The sequence below is a fragment of the Pogona vitticeps genome, chromosome 1 (genome assembly GCF_051106095.1).
Source record: "Pogona vitticeps strain Pit_001003342236 chromosome 1, PviZW2.1, whole genome shotgun sequence".
Taxonomy (NCBI): Eukaryota; Metazoa; Chordata; class Lepidosauria; order Squamata; family Agamidae; genus Pogona; species Pogona vitticeps.
This window is the reverse complement of record NC_135783.1, coordinates 332,980,860-333,000,329: the sequence shown is the minus strand read 5'-3', so window position 1 is coordinate 333,000,329 and position 19,470 is coordinate 332,980,860. Positions and strand designations below refer to the sequence as shown.

The window sequence follows — 19,470 nt, the reverse complement described above, 5'->3', positions numbered from 1 at the left end:
GCCACTGCTTAGTGAAAGACCACAAAAAAAGCATCTCTCCCAGGTGGTTCTCTATATTTCTCTTGAAATTTCTGCTATATGATTCCAGACTCCCCATTTCAGGACAAGGCTCAACAGTAAAATCTGTCATTCTTATCATAACCACATGTTGTTTCTGATTTTGCTTCCCTTAACCATTGTTGCTGTTTACAGAACCAACTTTCAAGAGACCTAAATAACAAACAGGGGTCTTAATTCATTACTTGGAATGAAATGCAGCCTAACACTACTCTGTGTTTGTAGTAGAGACTTTCATGAATGGTTTACCATATAATCTCTGTATTCTGACTCTTATGTCTGAAGAAGTGAGCGAGTTCCATAAAAACTTTCATTAAAATGTGCCACAATGTCTTTTTGTTTGTTTGGCTCTTGTTTTATGTTTCTTATTCCTGCACAGCAGATTCTACTTCTGCTGCTGAGCTAAACTTCTACTTTCATCCTTGATAGTTTTGATAACCCAAATGTATATGCAAAGTAATGTAAATCATGAAGTTCATTCTTATTCACTCCTACTTAAGCATATACATAATAAGGAAAATATAGGGGTGTGTGGAATTTCAAGCATTCACCACCTGGACAGACTCATCAAGGTAGGCATAGCCAAGGAGATAGCTTGGCCGCCCAGCCATTATAGACTTTATCGATAAAAGCCAGCACTTTGAACTGTGCCCAAAACACGGTTACATGATTCCTGCAAGCAGTCTCGGTTTAATCATCTAGCTGCAGCATTTTCGACTCCCTGAAGTTTCCAAACCCTTTTTGAAGGCAGTCCCACATGGAATGAGCTACAGTGATCCACCCAGGATGTGTCGCCATTCCCTGATCAGATCCCTCCAGCAATGGGTGCAGCCAGCATACTAGTTGCAACTATGCAATTGCACCCTTGGCCACAGCAAAATGCTTGGCTTCCAGGCTCAGAGATGAATCCAGGAGCACGCCCAACTTGAGTATTTGTTTATTCAGAAGGAGCGTAATCCCAACCAGAAGAGGCTGTGTGCCTATTCTTTCCTCCGCCGTTTCACTGATAGACCCGTATTACCCATCCCACTCACCGTCAATTAACTGACTTCAGGATTCTTAGGATTACAATCTTTCTGGTTCTGCTGAGACTTACACCCACAGAAACTATTTGCTCATCTTATTGCTTGTTGAAGAGCACATATTTCTCAAGGGTGCCCCACTGTATATATAAAGGAAAGCCAGTGCGAAGACATTGCACAGCTCCTACCAAAACTCCCTTTTCCATGTAAGTATCAAATTGACTTTTTTGAATCTAATCTAATCTAATCTAATCTAATCTAATCTAATCTAATCTAATCTAATCTAAGGAAAATGAATTGCTTACTAGAGTGGTCTGCAATTGCATTAATTAATGCTCCTGATTCACCAAAACGTTGGCAATTCCATTGATTGCTGTCACTGTCCTTCTTGTCCCTCCTCCTTATTGTGCTAAACAGGCTCTCCCAAAATGGATGACTTAAAAAGAGATCATAAAGCAGGTGGGGGCAATTTAGTTGCAGCCCGCCTGGTGGTTTTTGAATGATAGTGGCCATCGTTGGTTATTCTTGAAGTAATTGATAGGAGTTTCTATCTAACAAGACATATGTATGTGTGCATGTGTCACATCTTCCTTGAGGTTCACATTCTGTGGAATTTACAGTTCTCAGGGAATACAGTTCTCTGGGTATTCATAAAATTCTCCGATTTAGCTTCTAGCTTTCCTTTCCAAAGCCAAATGCTTGTCCTGCTTCTGAGCAGAGTGCCATCCCATCTCTTCCCTTCCCTCTTTCCTCAAGACCACCTCCTCTATCTCCTGGTTTCTTCCTCTCCCAGCAGTGTCATTTGGCCCTTTGGGTTGTGACACCCTTAAATCTCCTCCATATAGATCTTCCGTACACTGTTTCCACTTTCTCTCTCTTTCTCTTCTATTGGACATTCAGCTTTCCTGATCTAGGCATAAATTTCCCTTGGATCCTCTGAATGAGAACTCTTGTTTTCTCCTTTAGTTATTCTCCTTTAGTTATTCTCCTCCATTTCTTTGCATGGATTCTTGTAATAGTTTTCTTTATCTAAATGTAAGAGTCACTGAAAAATTGCATTCAGGGTTTTGATCCTGTTTTGTCATTGTTTACTCTTCCTCCTTGTATTTCTTTTAAATTTTTAAGTGTTTCTTCCTTCACCCATTTAGGTCCTTCTTTTCGTTTTACTACATGAATTGTCTTTTTGCATGCCTCCCTAATAATAGCCCTGGTATCAATCCACATTTCTCCTGGTGATGTTTAGGAATACAAATTGCATGCAAGTTGAGTTTAGAGAGGCAAATCTGTCCTTTAAATGTATTTAAATTGATCAGGAATATTGTTTAAATTATTTTTTGACACTATTAGTCATCAGCTTTACTCTAATATTATATACAAAACAGTTTCATGATCAGTCCAACAATCTGCTCCTGATCTTGTTTTGGTAGAGAGAATATAACTTTTCTATCTCCTGCTCCCAATTATAGACTCTGAGTTCTCTATTGACCATCTGATGGTTTCCACTTCCACAGCCATCTCTTTGGTTGTGTGAAGAATGTCCTTAGAATAAACATAAGGTTAGATTCACAGAAATATAAGAATCGTTCCCTTGATTCATTTCTGTCCCCTAGACAAAATTTTATTTATTTTATTTTTATAGTTTTCCCCAGCAATCTCGCGGCCAGACCACAATTCTCTGCAGCTTACACAAACTAAGATTCAATAATAAGCAATAATAAGAAAATTTTCAAACTACATTTCGTACTGCTTTGCTCCCTATTTGGCGTTTCAGTCACATACGATTGTAAGTCTTCTTTTGATGTGTGGTCAATTTCCTTTTTATGTTTGCATAAAAGCTTTTATTTTGTCTTCTTGATTGGCAGTTGCATGCTAGAGGCTAAGCATAGCACAAATAAATGTGGGGAATTGCATTAGTCTATTTAAACAATACAGACACAATAAAATATGAAAAATTGAACAGCCCATTGGAAATTGACCATGTGTCCTGAAATATAAGCTCTTTCTCCTCCTCACACCCCCAACCCCATCCCCACTAGCTAATTGTAATTATCTGAAAAGGTCATTTGTATTGGGATAAGTCCCCAATGCATGCTATGCTCTTTCACTAAAAAATCACCCAAAATCATCTCCCCGAATCAAGCCAAAAGAAATATCTCAAAACCTGCAAAAAGAATGGCAGCAAAGGACATACAAATCACTTCCCCTGTCGATGTGAGGCTGCTGTACAAGGAGAACTGTGATCACGTTGCTTTTGCAACCAGTTAATAATGTGATTCTTCCTTTCCAGATTAGTTCCCATTCAACGCCATGTCGAATTTCTACCTCTGTTTGCTTCTTCTGGGGATCTGTGGTTTTGCATACAATCACCATGTCCCTGGCCATCATGGAGAAGATGCCGATCACCACCATCATCCAACTGAAGCTCCTGACTATTTGTCTTATCAAAAGATCTCCAGAAGCAATGCCAACTTTGCTTTTAAATTCTTCCACCAAATTGTTTCAGAGGCTGGTGACGAGAATGTGTTTTTCTCTCCTTTGAGCCTTTCCACCGCCTTTGCCTTCCTGTCCCTGGGAGCTAAATCCACCACCCTGAACCAGATTTTGACAGGACTTGGCTTCAACGAGACGGAGATCAGCGAGCAGGAAATCCATGACGGGTTTCGTCACCTTCTCCAAATGCTAAACCGCCCCAAGGCTGAACTTGAGCTGAACATTGGAAATGCCCTTTTCACTCATGACCAAGTGCAACTTTTGCAGAAGTTTGTGAAGGATGCCAAAGATTGTTATCAAGCAGAGATTTTTCCTGCCAACTTCAAGAATTCTTCTGAAGCTGAGAAGCAGATCAATAGTTACATAGAAAATAAAACCCATATAAAAGATGATATCAAGGGTCTCCGCCCAGATTCTGTGATGGTTCTTGTAAACCATGTCTTCTTGAAAGGTATGTCTGGTGGTCTTTATTTTTCTAAAGACATTTCCATACTTTTTCTATTGGATTCCTTTGTAATTTTCTCTTTTTTTTCTGCTGTTATGAATGACTTCAATGTTTAAGCGGTGCCAGAAAACACTATCCTGCCTAGTAGATTTCTTGACACCGTTTTCCTGAGCGATAATCCAACCCGTTCTAGGGATGAGAAACACAAACGTCTGATTCCTAGTTGTAGAGACATTTTCTAAGTTGAGAAGGGAAATGACATTCTACAATCTTGTCAAAAGAATAACATTTTTGTCGTACCTTCACGACAAAAATTCTCATCTTTAATGTAAATGAGTTGTGTTGATTTAGAAGTAAGGCTGTGATTATGGGGGTGGGGGCACAGTTTGCTCTGCTGTGATTTACACCCATGGAAACTGGGCTTCTCTGGATGAAATCTCCGTAGGCTTCCAGACAGTTTTCAGGATTCAGCAAGGCAGGGGCAGGTTGCATTGAGCTACAACACTAAAGGCTGTCTTAACGTGCTAACAAGAGCAAATTGGCCATTGTCAATGTGACAAACCCAGACCTACTGGGATATGTTATGTAACACTCTCCTCTTGTTTCGGTTTTCCCTCCAAAATCAGGCTGCCTCAGAGCACCTTAATCTAAGTCTCCCCAGTTGGCACGTTCTTCTACTAGTGCACCTCCCCGTGAGGTACACCTAGAAGATTACCTACGCGCCTCAGACTGTCCCTGACTAGACCCCCCTTGCTCTGGGCACACTTGCCAAGGCTTTGCTGGACCGCTGGACAACTGGACCAGTCGTATCCCACACGCTGGACACCAATCAATGTGACAAACCCAGACCTACTGGGATCTGCCACACAGTTTCACTAAGCTGCCACCAACCATTCCCTATGAGAAGTCACACAGACCAGGGATGGATTTTTAAACAACAAAAGAACAACACATTCCAAAGGCTGATGGACCAGACCTTGGCAGGGCTCAGTGACTTTACAGTGGCCTACATTGACGACATAGGGATCTTCAGTAATACCTGGGAAGATCACCTGATACACCTGGAGTTAGTGCTGCAGAGGTTAAGTGCAGCAGGGCTAACAGTAAAGGCCAGCAAGTGTCAGCTGGGTAGCAATCAATGTGACAACCCAGACCTACTGGGATCTATCACACAGTTACTAAGCTGCCACCAACCATTCCCTATAATAAGTCCCACAGACCAGGGATGGATTTTTAAACAACAAAAGAATAAGGTTTATTTTAAATACAAACAGGGTAAATAAAACAATCAGGTGAATAAAATAAAGTAACGTGGCTTATTCTCACACACACAAGCATACAGTTTGGTTCACCTAGAACCCTTAACTTAAAGCACAGACCCTGAACCCATCAGTTCTGGCTAACCCACAGACACCTGAACTTATCAGGTTGGTACTCTGACACACAGTAGTACCCTGTCAGACACCCAGACTCCCACAACAGCTTCTTCTTCAACAGCCTCACAGTCGCTGGTCCACGGGATGCGGTCATCAGCCTTCTTCCTCGTCAGATCGGTCAGCGGAGCCGCAATCTCGCTAAACCTCGGGATGAACTTTCTGTAGTAGCCCACCAACCCAAGAAATGATTTGACTTTTTTCTTGGTGTTGGGTCTAGGCCAATCACGAACAGCTTCTATTTTGGCCTCCAGGGGTTTTATCATTCCTCCCCCTACCATGTGACCCAAGTATTTTAATTCTGGGCTACCCAGCTGACACTTGCTGGCCTTTACTGTTAGCCCTGCTGCACTTAACCTCTGCAGCACTAACTCCAGGTGTAACAGGTGATCTTCCCAGGTATTACTGAAGATCCCTATGTCGTCAATGTAGGCCACTGTAAAGTCACTGAGCCCTGCCAAGGTCTGGTCCATCAGCCTTTGGAATGTGGCTGGTGCATTTCTGAGACCAAAGCTCAGGACTCGAAACTCATAGAGACCAAAAGGGCTGCAAAAGGCAGTCTTTTCTTGATCCCTGGGATCAATTCTTAATTGCCAATATCCCTTTACCAGGTCCAATGATGAGATGAACCGACAACCCCCTATGGTTTCAATCAGGTTGTCTAGCCTGGGCATTGGGTAGGCATCAGGAGTGGTTACACGGTTTAATTTCCTGTAATCAACACAAAACCTAATGCTCCCATCAGGCTTGTCCACAAGGACTATCGGAGAGGACCAAGGACTAGAAGAGGGGACGATTATGTTCTCCCTCAGCATCTCGTCCAGCTCCTTCCGCACCTTGTCCCTATAGGGTCCCGTTACTCGGTATGGGGATACTGCCTGCGGGGGTGCATCCCCTGTGTGGATCCGATGCATCACTCCCTTCACTATCCCCGGCTTGTTGGAAAACACCTGTTGATATTTACTAAGCAGCATTTTTAGTTCTTGCTGCTGGTCTTGGGTGAGTGCAGGACTGATCTTTACCTCCTCTGGGTTGTATTTTACTTCCCCTCTACCCTCCCAGAAGGGTAATTCAGCTTCCTCACTCTCAGCTGCTTTTATCGCAAATAAAACCCTCTGCTCCCCTCTGTAGTAGGGTTTTAGGGCATTCACATGAACCACCCTCCTTGCTTGGTTCTCCTCCTGCTCTATTAGGTAGTTCAGGTCTGACATCTTGGAGATGACCCTATATGGTCCTGCCCATTTGAGCTGCAGTTTATTCTCTCTGCAGGGCCTAAGCCAAAGCACTTCCTCCCCTGGGTCAAAGTGCCTCTCTCTAGCTTTGTGGTCATACCATGTTTTCTGTCTGACCTTCTGAGCTTGCAGGTTTTCTGCTGCCAGCTCTAGATTTCTCCTTAGGTCATTCATCAAGGTGTCTATGTATGTCACAACGTCTTGTGGGTCATCCTGGGTGATCTGCTCCCAATTTTGTTTGATCAAATCAAGGGGCCCTTTCACCCTTCTCCCAAATAAAAGTTCAAACGGACTGAACCCGGTACTGGCTTGTGGCACTGATCGATAAGCAAACAAAAGGGATTGCAGCTTCTGGTCCCAATTGTTTGGATTCTCTGCCAAGTAAGCCCTGATCATGCGCATTAGAGTCCCATTGAACTTCTCAGTTAACCCATTACTTTCAGGATGATAAGCAGTGGTTTCCTTGTGCTTAATTCCACAGATTTGCCATAAGCGTTTCATGAGCTTTGATGTGAACGATGCGCCCAAATCTGTGATTATCTCTGAGGCAAATCCCATCCTGGACATATACCCCACCAAAGCATCGGCCACTGTGTTAGTTTCAATGTTAGTCAAGGGTATGGCTTCAGGATACCTTGTGGCATGGTCCACAATTGTTAGAATGAACCTGTTCCCCCTCTTTGTGGCCTTGGGCAAAGGTCCCACAATATCCACCCCTATGCATTTGAACGGAGTGTCAATCACAGGCAAAGGGCACAACTTTGCTTTGGTCCTGTCGCGGTTATTCCCCTGCCTTTGACACACATCACATTGCTTACAGAACTCCCTGATCTGCTTCCCTATGTCAGGCCAGTAGAAATTCTGTGTGACTCTTTGCTGTGTTTTGTTCACTCCTAAGTGTGCAGCAAACATGTCAGAGTGCCCCCTTTGTAAGATCATGGGGCGATACTTTTCAGGTACCACCAGCTGACTTCTGATCCCATCTCCCCCTTTTGAGATATTCCTCAGGGTTTCTCTATATAAAATCCCCTTTTTCTCCAGAAATCTCACTGGGGTTTCAGGTGTTAGCTGGGCGTCAGTCACCTGTTCAAAACACCTTTGGAGAGTGGCGTCTGCCTTTTGCTCCTGTCCAAATCTGCTGTCTGTGGTTAAGGTTTCCACCACAGCTTCTGAACTCCCCTCTGCTTCCGTCTCTGGCTCATCATTACCCCCCTGAACTGTCCCTGTGGTGGCTTGTGAGCGTGTAATCACTAGCACCCGTTTCACATGTTCAGCCAGGTCATTTCCCACGAGCACGGCTGCTGGCAGAGTCGATGAAATTGCTAGCCGCCAATCTCCCCTCCAGCCTTGAAAGTGGACAGGTACCTCTGCTACTGGTAGAGAGATTACCTGCCCCTCAATCCCTGCCACCTTCATGCTCTCATTTGGGATTATAAACTCCCTAGGAATAATATCTGGATGGCACAGGGTTACCTGGGAACAAGTGTCCCGCAGCCCCCTATACTGACGGTCAAGTATTCCTACGTCCACTCCTGCTGTCTCAAACAACTGAGAATCTGTTTTTATCAGCAAGCAGCGCTTTACCTCCACAAGAGGACCATTTTCCTCAGCCTGATCAGTAGAGGTAGCTGTTCCAGACTGAGTAGCCATGGCAACAGGCTCCCTCTGTGACACTGAGCCTTGCTCTTTCTGGACACAGAACACAGCTTTTGGCTTGGTCCCACTAGAATTCTGAGGCACCATTCCTTTTAGCTGCTTTAATTTCTCACACTCTGAGATTAGATGACCCTTTCCCTGACAGAAATAGCATTTTCTGGTGTATTTTGATTCTCTCTCATCTTGTTTTGGTTTTCCCTCCAAAATCTGAGGTCTTAGTTTCATGTCTGAGGGCTTCTCTTCACCATGGGCCCCTCCCCCTTGCTGGCTTTTCCCTGGTCCCTGAGAGTACTTGCTGTAGGTTTCTTTGGGTTTACCTACAGATTTCCCCTCACCCAAGGGCTTTCTTATTTGGGAAATAAAATCCGCGATCTCTGCGGCTGCTGCCACAGATTTCGGTTTCCTCTCCCTCACCTGGAATTTCAATTCCCCATGCAGGACTGAATAGAACTGTTCCAGTGCTATCAAGTCTTTAAGCTGCTCATAGGTCTCTGTTCCCTCCTGCGATAGCCATTTCTCAAGCAGCCTCACCAATTGGGCCCCCACTTGGGTAAAAGTCTGTTCTGGTTTTTTTGTGAGGGACCTGAATCTTTGTCTCAGCTGCTCTGCATTTATCCCATGTCTGGCAAACACCAGTTTTTTAAACTCTGCAAAATCTTTCATCAATTCCTCAGGCATCTCGGCATAAACCTCAGCCAGGCTACCACTGATTAAAGACCGCATGATGGTCATCTTCTCAGTTTCCCTTACTGAGAAGTCCACAAACGCTCTTTCCACTAAGGAAAAGAACACCTCAGGACAATCTCCCTTGTGGTACACAGGGAATTTCTTCAGGTCAGCCTTAGACAATTGGCCTCCCTCAGAATCCCTATTATTATTATTGTTCTGGTTCATCAGTTCCAGTTTTCTTAATTCAAACGCCATTTTCTCTCTCTCCAATGCCAATTCAAATTGTCTCTGTTTCTCCCTTTCCTCTCTTCTTTCTCTCTCTAATCTTTCCTCCATTTCCCTCACCCTCAGTTCATGCTGTTGGGCTAGGAGTATTTTTCTGAGTTCTGGGTCCTGCTCTCCTGTGCTGTCACCTTGCACTGAGCCAAATTCCTCCTCAGAACCTTGGTCAATCTGGGGGTCTTTCACCTCACTCATGTCTGCTACTTGGCTTCGAGTCAAGGGCATACCCCCCCTCAGAACAGGCTGCTTTAAAAAGTCAAGCCTCAAAATAAAACGACCACTTTTTTCCTTTTACCTCAGAACCAGCTCTCCCTAGAGATTGCTGCTGTTCTTCAGCACTAAAGTTGCAACAGTATCGAGTCAGAGCCTACCCCCCTCTGCTGGGCCTCTCAGCTGGCAAGCTAGCTCGCTGTTGCTACGCAGTTTTTCCTCAGCTTTTCCCGCCAAAACTAGGCTGCCTCAGAGCACCTTAATCTAAGTCTCCCCAGTTGGCACGTTCTTCTACTAGCGCACCTCCCCGTGAGGTACACCTAGAAGATTACCTACGCGCCTCAGACTGTCCCTGACTAGACCCCCCTTGCTCTGGGCACACCTGCCAAGGCTTTGCTGGACCGCTGGACAACTGGACCAGTCGTATCCCACACGCTGGACACCAATCAATGTGACAAACCCAGACCTACTGGGATATGTCACACAGTTACACTAAGCTGCCACCAACCATTCCCTATAAGAAGTCACACAGACCAGGGATGGATTTTTAAACAATAAAAAGAATAAGGTTTATTTAAATACACACAGGGTAAAATAAAACAATCAGGTGAATAATATAAAGTAACGTGGCTTATTCTCACTCATACAAGCATACAATTTGGTTCACCCAGAACCTTAACTTAAAGCCCAGACCCTGAACCTATCAGTTCTGGCTAACCAACAGACACCTGAACCTATCAGGTTGGTACTCTGACACACAGTAGTACCCTGTCTGACACACAGACTCCCACACCAACTCCTTCTTCCCAGCTGCTGCTTCGTCTGCTTAGCTTCTCCACACACGCATCACATATTTATACAGTACAGCCCCTCCTCCTGATGTCCCGCCTTCCACTCCCCATAGGATGGAACTTTCCCTCCAAACCCATGACAGACAGGTAACATCAGTGCTGTATGTAACAGCCACCACCACCACCACCAATCTCACTTTCTCTTGTCCTGTAACCCTCATGATAGTGTGGCTCAGTCCTGAGTGAAATCCGTTTATTCCCATATTTTTTAAGGAAACAGTTTGGACACAGTGGGCACCTGCTTCAGGGAAACTTACACTCGTGTGAGCACCCCTTTGCACTGAATCAGGCAATCACAGTGTCAGCAAGCAGACAAAAGGGATGATAAAGAGATCAGACCAATCCTCACCAAATTTAGTCTCGTAGATAATCAAGCATTTGTCCAAATAGGATTTGAATTTGTTTTACATCCCACACTAACCTTCATGCTTGTGTCTTTTGCTTCCTAAGCCTATTGGCAAAATCCTTTCAATTCTCAGGCAACCCGTGAAGCTCATTTCTTCGTGGATAAGAAGACAATGGTAAAGGTTCCTATGATGCACAAAGATGCATATTTTAAGACTTACCGTGATGCAGATCTGTCCTGCGAGGTGGTGGAGCTTCCTTACAAGGGCGGTGCCTCGGCCCTCTTCATCCTTCCTGATCAAGGGAAACTGAAACATGTGGAACAGGCTCTGGGAAAAGACCTTCTGTTCAAATGGAAGAACTCATTGCATGGAGGGTGAGCAAGTCTTCTGTAACAGATCAAAGGGTAGACCTCAACTACTGAGACAAGTCCTGAACCAAACGGTCCAAGGACCACCACGCGTGACAGTGCTTTCTAACTACTTGCACAGAAAGGTTTGGTCTCTGCATTGGCTTTTGCATAACTTATATATATCAGAATGACTCCTTACCAATCTCTGACCTTTCTTTCCACAGGAGAGTAGAACTATTCCTTCCAAGGTTCTCAATATCTGGTAGCTATGATGTTAAGAATACGTTACAAAAGATGGGGATCACTGATGTATTCGAAGACCGTGCAGATTTATCTGGAATGACTGGGAAACCTAACCTGAAGGTTTCCAAGGTATGCTCCCCTGAATTTATCATGTAAAATATATCAACCCAAAGATTTTGTGTTCACTTGCTTTCCAGTTGACAAAGAATTGAATTATAAAGAACTATAATGATGATAATGGAGCAGAGTACTTGCATCTCTTGCTGAGAACTCCTTTACATGAGAAGATATTCTTTAGCCCTCCTCCTTTGGTAATGCAACCCACAGATAGCCAGAAAATCTGGAAAAAAAACCTAGTGGTTGGTGGTGTTGTCCAGAACTTCAGTATTTTGAAATAGAATTTCAAGTCCATCTTGTTTTAGGGCATGTTCAGGTACTGCAGATTTTTCCGGCTGTTTTAGTCTGCAATGTCTCTCATGTTCCTTGATTCTGGTGTGGATGCTGAAGCAGGAAAACAGCCACCCACAAATAAAGTATTTCTGCAATACGTCAAAGGGGCCACGGACCATATGGGAAAACTTTTGAAAAAAACACAACCTACAAACAGTATTCAAGCCTGCCACAAAAATACAACAAATGTTATGGTCAACAAAAGACAGAAGGGGCCCCCTCACCACTGCAGGAGTATACCAGATACTTTGCAGTTGTGGCCAGGTATATATTGGAACCACAAAATGAAGCATCCACACCAGAATCAAGGAACATGAGAGACACTGCAGACTAAAACAACCGGAAAAATCAACAGTAGCTGAACAAACCCTAAAACAAGCTGGACATGAAATTCTATTTCAAAACACTGAAGTACTGGACAACACCAGCAATCATTACGTTAGACTGCACAGGGAAGCTATTGAAATCCATAAACATCAGCAGAGTTTCAATAAAAAAGAAGAAAGTTTAAAACTGAATAAAGCTTGGCTCCCAGCACTGAAACATACAACCTGCAAAAGGTAACAAACTCTACCAAGCCACAAGGACTGGTGATTGCTACACACAAAAGACCAGCTAACGACACCCATCAAGCACAGTGACAGATAATCTCTCCTCCTTATTACAACAATAGATCCACAACAAAAACATACTGATCACCATTATCACCCATCTCCTGAATAGGACAAAAGCTGAACCTACAGCTACAAATACTCAACTTTCCAACTAACTGCACCAGAGCACAGAGTGCTACTCCTGTCCTCTGCAGATGCCGGCCACAGAGACTGGTGAAACATTAAGAAGAACAACCTTCAGAACACGGCCAAAGAGCCTGAAAAACCCACAAAAACCATTAGATCCCAGATGTGAAAGCCTTCGCGAATGCATATTAATTGTTGGTTTCTTTCCTCTCAGCTCCACTTAGCATTGGTTTGGGTCCTCAACAATAGGTAGGCCCACAAATGGCTGACAGTCGTGGTGCTTGGAGAGCAGAGACTAGACGTTTCTGTAGATCAGTTGCTTGGGAATGTGAGATGAAGGAGCAACTCCATTCATGTCCAGCTGGCAAGTTTCCCTAAGTTATTAATAGCCACTAGGTTTAAATAAAGTGTTGGACTAGACAGACCTTTCCTTGATCTAATCTAACTCTTATTTTCTTATGTTGGGCAATTAATATCAATAGATCAGGAGACATATGACATGGAAACAAAGCCTCAGAATACATTGCATACCTGCATTTTGAAGCACCAGGAATAAATTGTATAATAAAATTTGGGGAAGTGTCAATACTAATTATTGCTTTCTCTCCTTGTAGGCTATTCATAAAACTTACCTAAATGTCCACGAGAATGACACTGAAGCTGCAGTAGCCACCTTGCTGGAAATGATTCAAACTTCCCGCCCCATTGTAATCAGATTCGACAGGCCCTTTCTCCAAGTAATCACTATTGACAATGATGTATTATTTCTAGGAGAAGTTCAAGACCCTACCAAAAATTAATACCATGTAGAACTGCACCAATGTAAACTTTGTGTGAAAAGGTACCCAGGTGCCTTTCAGTTTGCACAAACCTTCCACTTGGTCTGAGAGACATAAACCACTGCCATCATCACAAACATAAGAATTTGTTATTTTATTCTCATGTACAGATGTTCTAACCTAAGCATTGGTTACAATTGCACATAAGTTTCTTATTTAAAAATATCTCTTAAACATTATGAAAAACCTGTTTTATTTATATAAATGTTAGAGGAAAAACAAGACTGAATGCACTGAACATAATAGACAGGAATCAATATAGGATCCTAATATGTTCCTGAAAGAACACATTGTCACTTGTCCTCAAAAGCAATTGTTCATCTCACTCTTGGTCAGAGACATCAGTTTTTGTGGAGCTTTCTAAATGATCTCTCTCTATATACATGTATAATGAATCGAAGCAGTCTAAATTTAAGAGTACAAGCAATTTCATGAGTATTTTTCCGATCTCTCTTTTAGAAACATATTGGGGAATCCTTCACATAACTGGGTTTTAACCAATTAGAGTAGGGCCAACAAAAAGACCAACAAACTCCACAGAAATTGACTGAGGCAGGGGGTCTTCCAAGCATCCTTATGCAGGAGTAAAATATATGAATCATCTCTACCTCAGATATCAGCCATATGTTTACAGCTGAAAACCATCTGGCTCCCCCACATTTAGGGAGAACATTCTAGCTCATGACTATTTTCCACATAGCACCGTGATGTTTAAGGATGGACCATTAGCAAATCTCAAAGAACGGGTCTTTTATTGACCTTTGTGTTCTTACATCAGGGAAATCAAGGTAGCTAGATTTGTATACAACCCCTTCAAAACCATCTCTCTGTCAGGGCCTTTTATTAGTGGGCGTGCACAGTGATACTGGTTAGACTGGAAACCTCTTTGGAAGAAGAGGGGCTGCTGTGGATTCCAGAATTCCAGAAGAGAAGTAAAAAACTGGCAATGGGGGGAGGGAGTAAACAAATGGGGCTCTGTGGCTTGAAATATTGAATGAACATTGATGGCATGGGAACTGACATGGAAATATAGTCACAAATAATCCCATTCAACAGCAACAGTGCAGTCAGTAAGATATTAGGCATGAATATTGTCCAGGGAAAAAAACAGTTAAGGCAGAAAATCCTACTGAGAAATAACTTCCCTCTTGCTGTTGTTATCCTTCTAAAATCTCCTAGAAATCAGGATACCTGAGGGCTGAGACCTACTAGATATTCTCTGAGACCCCCTGACGTAACCAACATTTAGCCCTCTGGGTCTTTTAGTCATTGTATTGTGCTTTGATATTTCACTGTGCATTGGAACAGCCAGACCATCAGAAACTATTAACCAAGTATACAAGGCCACAAGAAGGCTTAGGAGGAGGCTCCGTGGCTTGATAAGGCAAATACCAAACAAGGCCAAGGTGGAAGATCTTTCCTGGTGCCAGACCACTCCAGCTCAGTTTGGACAAGAAGGCTCAAATCAAAGGGTGGATAGATTGAAGGGTAAATTGTAAAGGAGTGTTAACACCAGCCTTCAACCAGCAGGCCTTTTCTGACTGAACTTCCAGAGATTTTAGAAAGGCAATTTATATCATCAGGGCTCTGGCAATCTCACTTGAACTAACCAAAAACCACACTCTTCTGAGCCACCCTTTGTAGCCAGGAAATATGTTTTATGGACTCAAATATCAAGTTCCAGAAAGTGAAGACACCATTCTAAGATGGCTCCAGAAACTTGTCCTGCTTCAAAAGGTAAAGGTTCCGCTTCACAATTTGACCAGTCATGTCCTACCTAGGGGGCAGTGCACCTCCCCCTTTCCAAGCCACAGAGCCAGCGTTTGTCCATAGACAATCTCCGTGTTTACGTGGCCAGCGCGAATAGACATGGAACGTCGTTACCTTCCCACCATGGGTGTACCTATTTATTTAATTGCTTTTTTACATGCTTTCAAACTGCTAGGTTGGCAGGAGGTTATCAGGCTTACTTCTAAGTAATCTCTATAGGCCGATAACTGAGAGCACTTACACTTCCTTAAACATTTTTCCTCAGAATGTCTTAAAGTTCCATTTTTGGATTACAGAATCCCCAGTTGTCATTTCAAGTGCTATGCAGGCTAAGAGGGCTGCAGGCGTTACCATCCAAAGAATGTTCTGCCTTAGTGGTTTTCCAGGAAAGCTCGGAAGCTTTTACAAAACAGAGTAAAAGGAGACAGAAAAATGAATATTGTTTGGGATAGCTTTTTTCTTGTTAAGCAAGCAGAAAAGAAAAACAAAAGTGCAATTTGTTTATAAGGTTTTAGCCTCCTAAGAAGTAATTAATGATTCCTTTGGGTTAAAAAAATGAGGAGTATGAACTCATTTTAAATGTAAAATGCAGGAAGCTGGTATTCAAAATGTATTGTACTGTCCAAATATGGTTTTAAGGAAGTTACTGCAATTGCTTTTTGCAAACAAGTGGGAACATGCAGACTGACTGAGAGTGGCCAGGAGATAGCCAGGGGAATAACAGAGATGAAGGCTAAGAAAGAAGGATGAGCTGTTCTCTTTTAGAGAAAATATTTTGTGTGTGTGTCAGCTACATGCTTAGAGCTATATAATGCTTTTTCACTTCTACTTTCTTATTGTAAGACCTCTTATGTTCTTTAATGCATTTTAAAAAAGCTTTTGAAGCTTTCAAAGCTGTATCGCTTTTTGCTTTTAAATGAAAAATAAAGGTATATTCCTAGCCTTATTTGGCTAGAAACATTTATTGTTCATTTTTACTCTTGAAAGAGGCTGTACTCTTAATGAAGCTGCTCCTGTATTACAGAATGCAGCTTAAAATATTATTTTTTTATATTTAATTGTACTTATACTCCAACATATTTGAGGATATTAGCACCTGTGTTTCAACATTCCTATGTTTTGTATTCAAGCCCAACCTAAACTCACTTTTCAAGTTGTTAAAGTTTTTGTGCCTGCAATTTTGTTCATTGCTGTAAGGAAGATTTTGAAGACAAAGCAACATACCTGTGACTTCTCAAAAGTTGCATGTCTGTAATATTTTTGGATTTTTTGTTTTTCATACGGAACCTAGAAATGATGTGAAGAAATACTTGTATAGAATTAACAAGTTCTGGGGTGGCCTTCAATTATTGCAGCAATGAAGACTTAACATGAGATACCCAGATGAGTTTACAAACAGCTTGTGACTGATTATTTGGTTTTGTTCTGGTATTAACCCTTTACAGAGATAATGAACCATACATGATGGATCATAGAATGTGTTCTCTTTGCCCTGGAGGTCTTTAAATCTTACAGGACCCCCTAGGGAGCGTCAGTTGTCCATCAGGATCTGACAGGCTCATCATTCCAGCCCATGGCCTCTGGGTTTAGAACCAGAGCTTGTAAAAGTTGTCTGGTTTTACAACTGCTGTCCCAAACTGTCATATCAGTGATAAATCTTTTCTTGCCTGGGTTGAGTTCCCTTCTTCTAGCCATGATTTTTATTCTGTTTAGGTCAAAACTGGTTAGATGACCGAAAAAGGAGTCAACGAACCAGATTTTCCCTCGCTTGGAATCTTTTTCAGAACATTTAGAGCAGTGGTTCTTAACCTTTTTGAAAGAAATGCCCCCTTGAGCCATTGAGGAAGTTATCATCGCCCCCCCTCGCTGCGGTGATAATATCTTTTATTTGTTTGTTTGTTTGTTTGTTTGTTTGTTTGTTTGTTTGTTTAAGACACTTAAATCCAATGACCCCTGAAAACAAAATTAAATTCCAAGAAAATGAAATGCCCCCCAGAAAGTAACATTTAATGATTTAGTTGCAAGTGAATTTTAAGATGCAAAAAGAAATATAAAAAGGGCATAAAAACAAATGCAGGAACTAAAAATTTCAAGACAAGAAGTCTGAAACTAAATTAAAATTGGGGGGAAATATATATTCATGCACACTGTAAAAAGGCTGCAGCCATCTTCACAGGTTTGGCTTCTCCAGCACCCCCCTACTGCCCCCCTTCTGCTCCAGCGCCCCCACGCCGCCCCTTTGCGTTCTACCGCCCCCCTGAAAAATGAAATCGCCCCCTGGGGGGCATTATCGCCCACGTTAAGAACCACTGATTTAGAGCATTTTGACTGATGACACAGGCATTGTAAATACCGAGGCTGGCTTTTGCTATTAAAGCTTGGCGTTCAATTTCCTACTTGTCAAAGTTTATTTAATTGTTTATTTAATTGTTTATTTGTTTGTTTGTTTGTTTGTTTCCTGCACATTATTGCAATGCACTATTCTGGGCAGTTAACAAATTAAAAGAACCTAACAATAATAGAGGAATTATATTTTATTTTTTCATCAAATTATATATATTATTTAATAAGCCTCCTTATGGATATTGAAAAGCGCAGATTGTAGCTAAAAGTCTGTTGGACCCAGGACTCCCCTGGATCTGTGATTTTTATCGCCACTGGGCCTCTCTCAGTAAGAGCTGAGTTGAACTTTTCTCTTGTTCTTGAGTGGAAGACTGAAGATGACCAATGACCATCTCTCTCTCTCTCTCTCTCTCTCTCTCTCTCTCTCTCTCTCTCAAGCACACATACACAATCATAATGGCTCTTCAAAGGCGATTAATAATGCATTTCCTTGTTTGCCAGGGAGTGCTGAGGAAGGGGTTCTCCCAGGAGGTAGTTTGGTTTATGTTAGTGCCCTTCCTGCTGCCTTGGAGGGGCACTAACAAGAAGACTTTACTATGCCAAGCACTGGGTGGCAGGCCTATTCTTGCTTACAGACAACCCCACAACCCCAAGCAATTATTGACAAACAGCGAGTTACACAATATTGATGTAATGATGGGGAATACCCTGCTTACAATCCCAGATCCCAGATCTGCCCCTACATTTACTCTGGTAACATGATCACAGGGCCCAGCTATGCCACATACAACTTCAAGAGCACTTTTACTTGTTCCTCTCCCCCACATGATCTATGTCATCTTTTGCCAAAGAAGTGAGCGAGTTCCATAAAAGCTTCCATAGAGTGGTTAGATTTTAATGTGCCACAATGTCATTTCGCTTGTTTCTTTCTTGTTTTGTGTTTTTTATTCCTGCACAGCAGATTCTACTTCTGCTGGTGACCTAAAGTTCTGCTTTTGTCCTTGATAGTTTTGATAACCCGAATGTATATGCAAAGTAAAATATATCAGGAAGTTCAGCCTTATTCACTCCCACTTAAGCATACACATAAGAAGGGAAATATAGGAGTGTGTGGCGTTTCAAGCATATCCTTAACTCATGGAATCCACTGCCCGGACAGACTCATCAAGGTAGACATAGCCAAGGAGATAGCTTGGCCCCCAAGCCATTTAAGACTTTATGGATTAAAGCCAGCACTTTGAACTGTGCCCAAAACACGGTTACATGATTCCTGCAAGCAGTCTCGGTTTAATCATCTAGCTGCAGCATTTTCAACTCCCTAAAGTTTCCAAACCCTTTTTGAAGGCAGTCCCACATGGAATGTGCTACAGTGATCCACCCAGGTCAGGATGTGTCCCCATTCCCAGATCAGACCTCTCCAGCAATGGGTGCAGCCAGCATACTAGTTGCAACTATGCAAATGCACTCTTGGCCACAGCCAAATGCTTGGCTTCCAGGCTCAGAGATGAATCGTGGACCACACCCAACTTGTATATTTGTTTATTCAGAGGGAGTGTAATCCCAACCAGCAGAGGATGTGTGCCTCTTCCTTCCTCCGCCTTTTCACTGATAGACCCGTATTACCCATCCCACGGCACCGTCAATTAACTGACTTCATGATTCTTAGGATTACAGTCTTTCTGGTTCTGCTGAGACCTACGCCCAGGGCCGGACTGGCCATCTGGCCCTTCTGGCAAATGCCAGAAGGGCCGATGGTCAAAAGGGCCGGTTCCTGCCTCGGCTACCCGCTTTCCCCCCCTCCCGTGAGGGGCTGCGGCAGGGCTGAGGGAGCCCGAGCCTCTTTGCGCGTGGCTGCGAGGAAGTCTCTCCCCCCCCTCCTCTCTCTTTTCCTTCCTCGCCTCCTCAGGCTAAAGCTCTCGCTCTGCTCGCTGCTTGTCACCCAGGCGCTGAGTTGGCTGTCAAGCTGCGGGGCGGGTTTGGCGTTAAAGGCTCCAGAGTTTGAGGCTGGCTTTTTTCCCCACCCGACGCACACACACACACA

General features: G+C 43.0%; 1 protein-coding gene across 1 annotated transcript; it reads left to right on the top strand.

The window, feature by feature from the left end:
• The first annotated feature begins 767 nt into the window (after window positions 1-767).
• LOC140703246 (alpha-1-antiproteinase-like) lies at window positions 768-13,838 on the top strand. The gene is made up of 5 exons (XM_078383751.1): window positions 768-1,285; window positions 3,367-4,020; window positions 10,798-11,068; window positions 11,269-11,416; window positions 13,092-13,838. Exons 2-5 carry the CDS (start codon window positions 3,387-3,389, stop codon window positions 13,275-13,277), a joined length of 1,239 nt encoding a protein of 412 aa, XP_078239877.1. The 5' UTR covers window positions 768-1,285; window positions 3,367-3,386; the 3' UTR covers window positions 13,278-13,838.
• The last annotated feature ends 5,632 nt before the right edge of the window (window positions 13,839-19,470 follow it).

Bases quoted from the DNA above. Each gene is read 5' to 3' on its own strand.
- LOC140703246 (XM_078383751.1), top strand. From the start codon at position 3,387: ATGTCGAATTTCTACCTCTGTTTGCTTCTTCTGGGGATCTGTGGTTTT. The intron at 11,069-11,268 runs GTGAGCAAGTCT...TTCTTTCCACAG, and splicing joins AAGAACTCATTGCATGGAGG to GAGAGTAGAACTATTCCTTC. The intron at 11,417-13,091 runs GTATGCTCCCCT...CTCTCCTTGTAG, and splicing joins CTAACCTGAAGGTTTCCAAG to GCTATTCATAAAACTTACCT.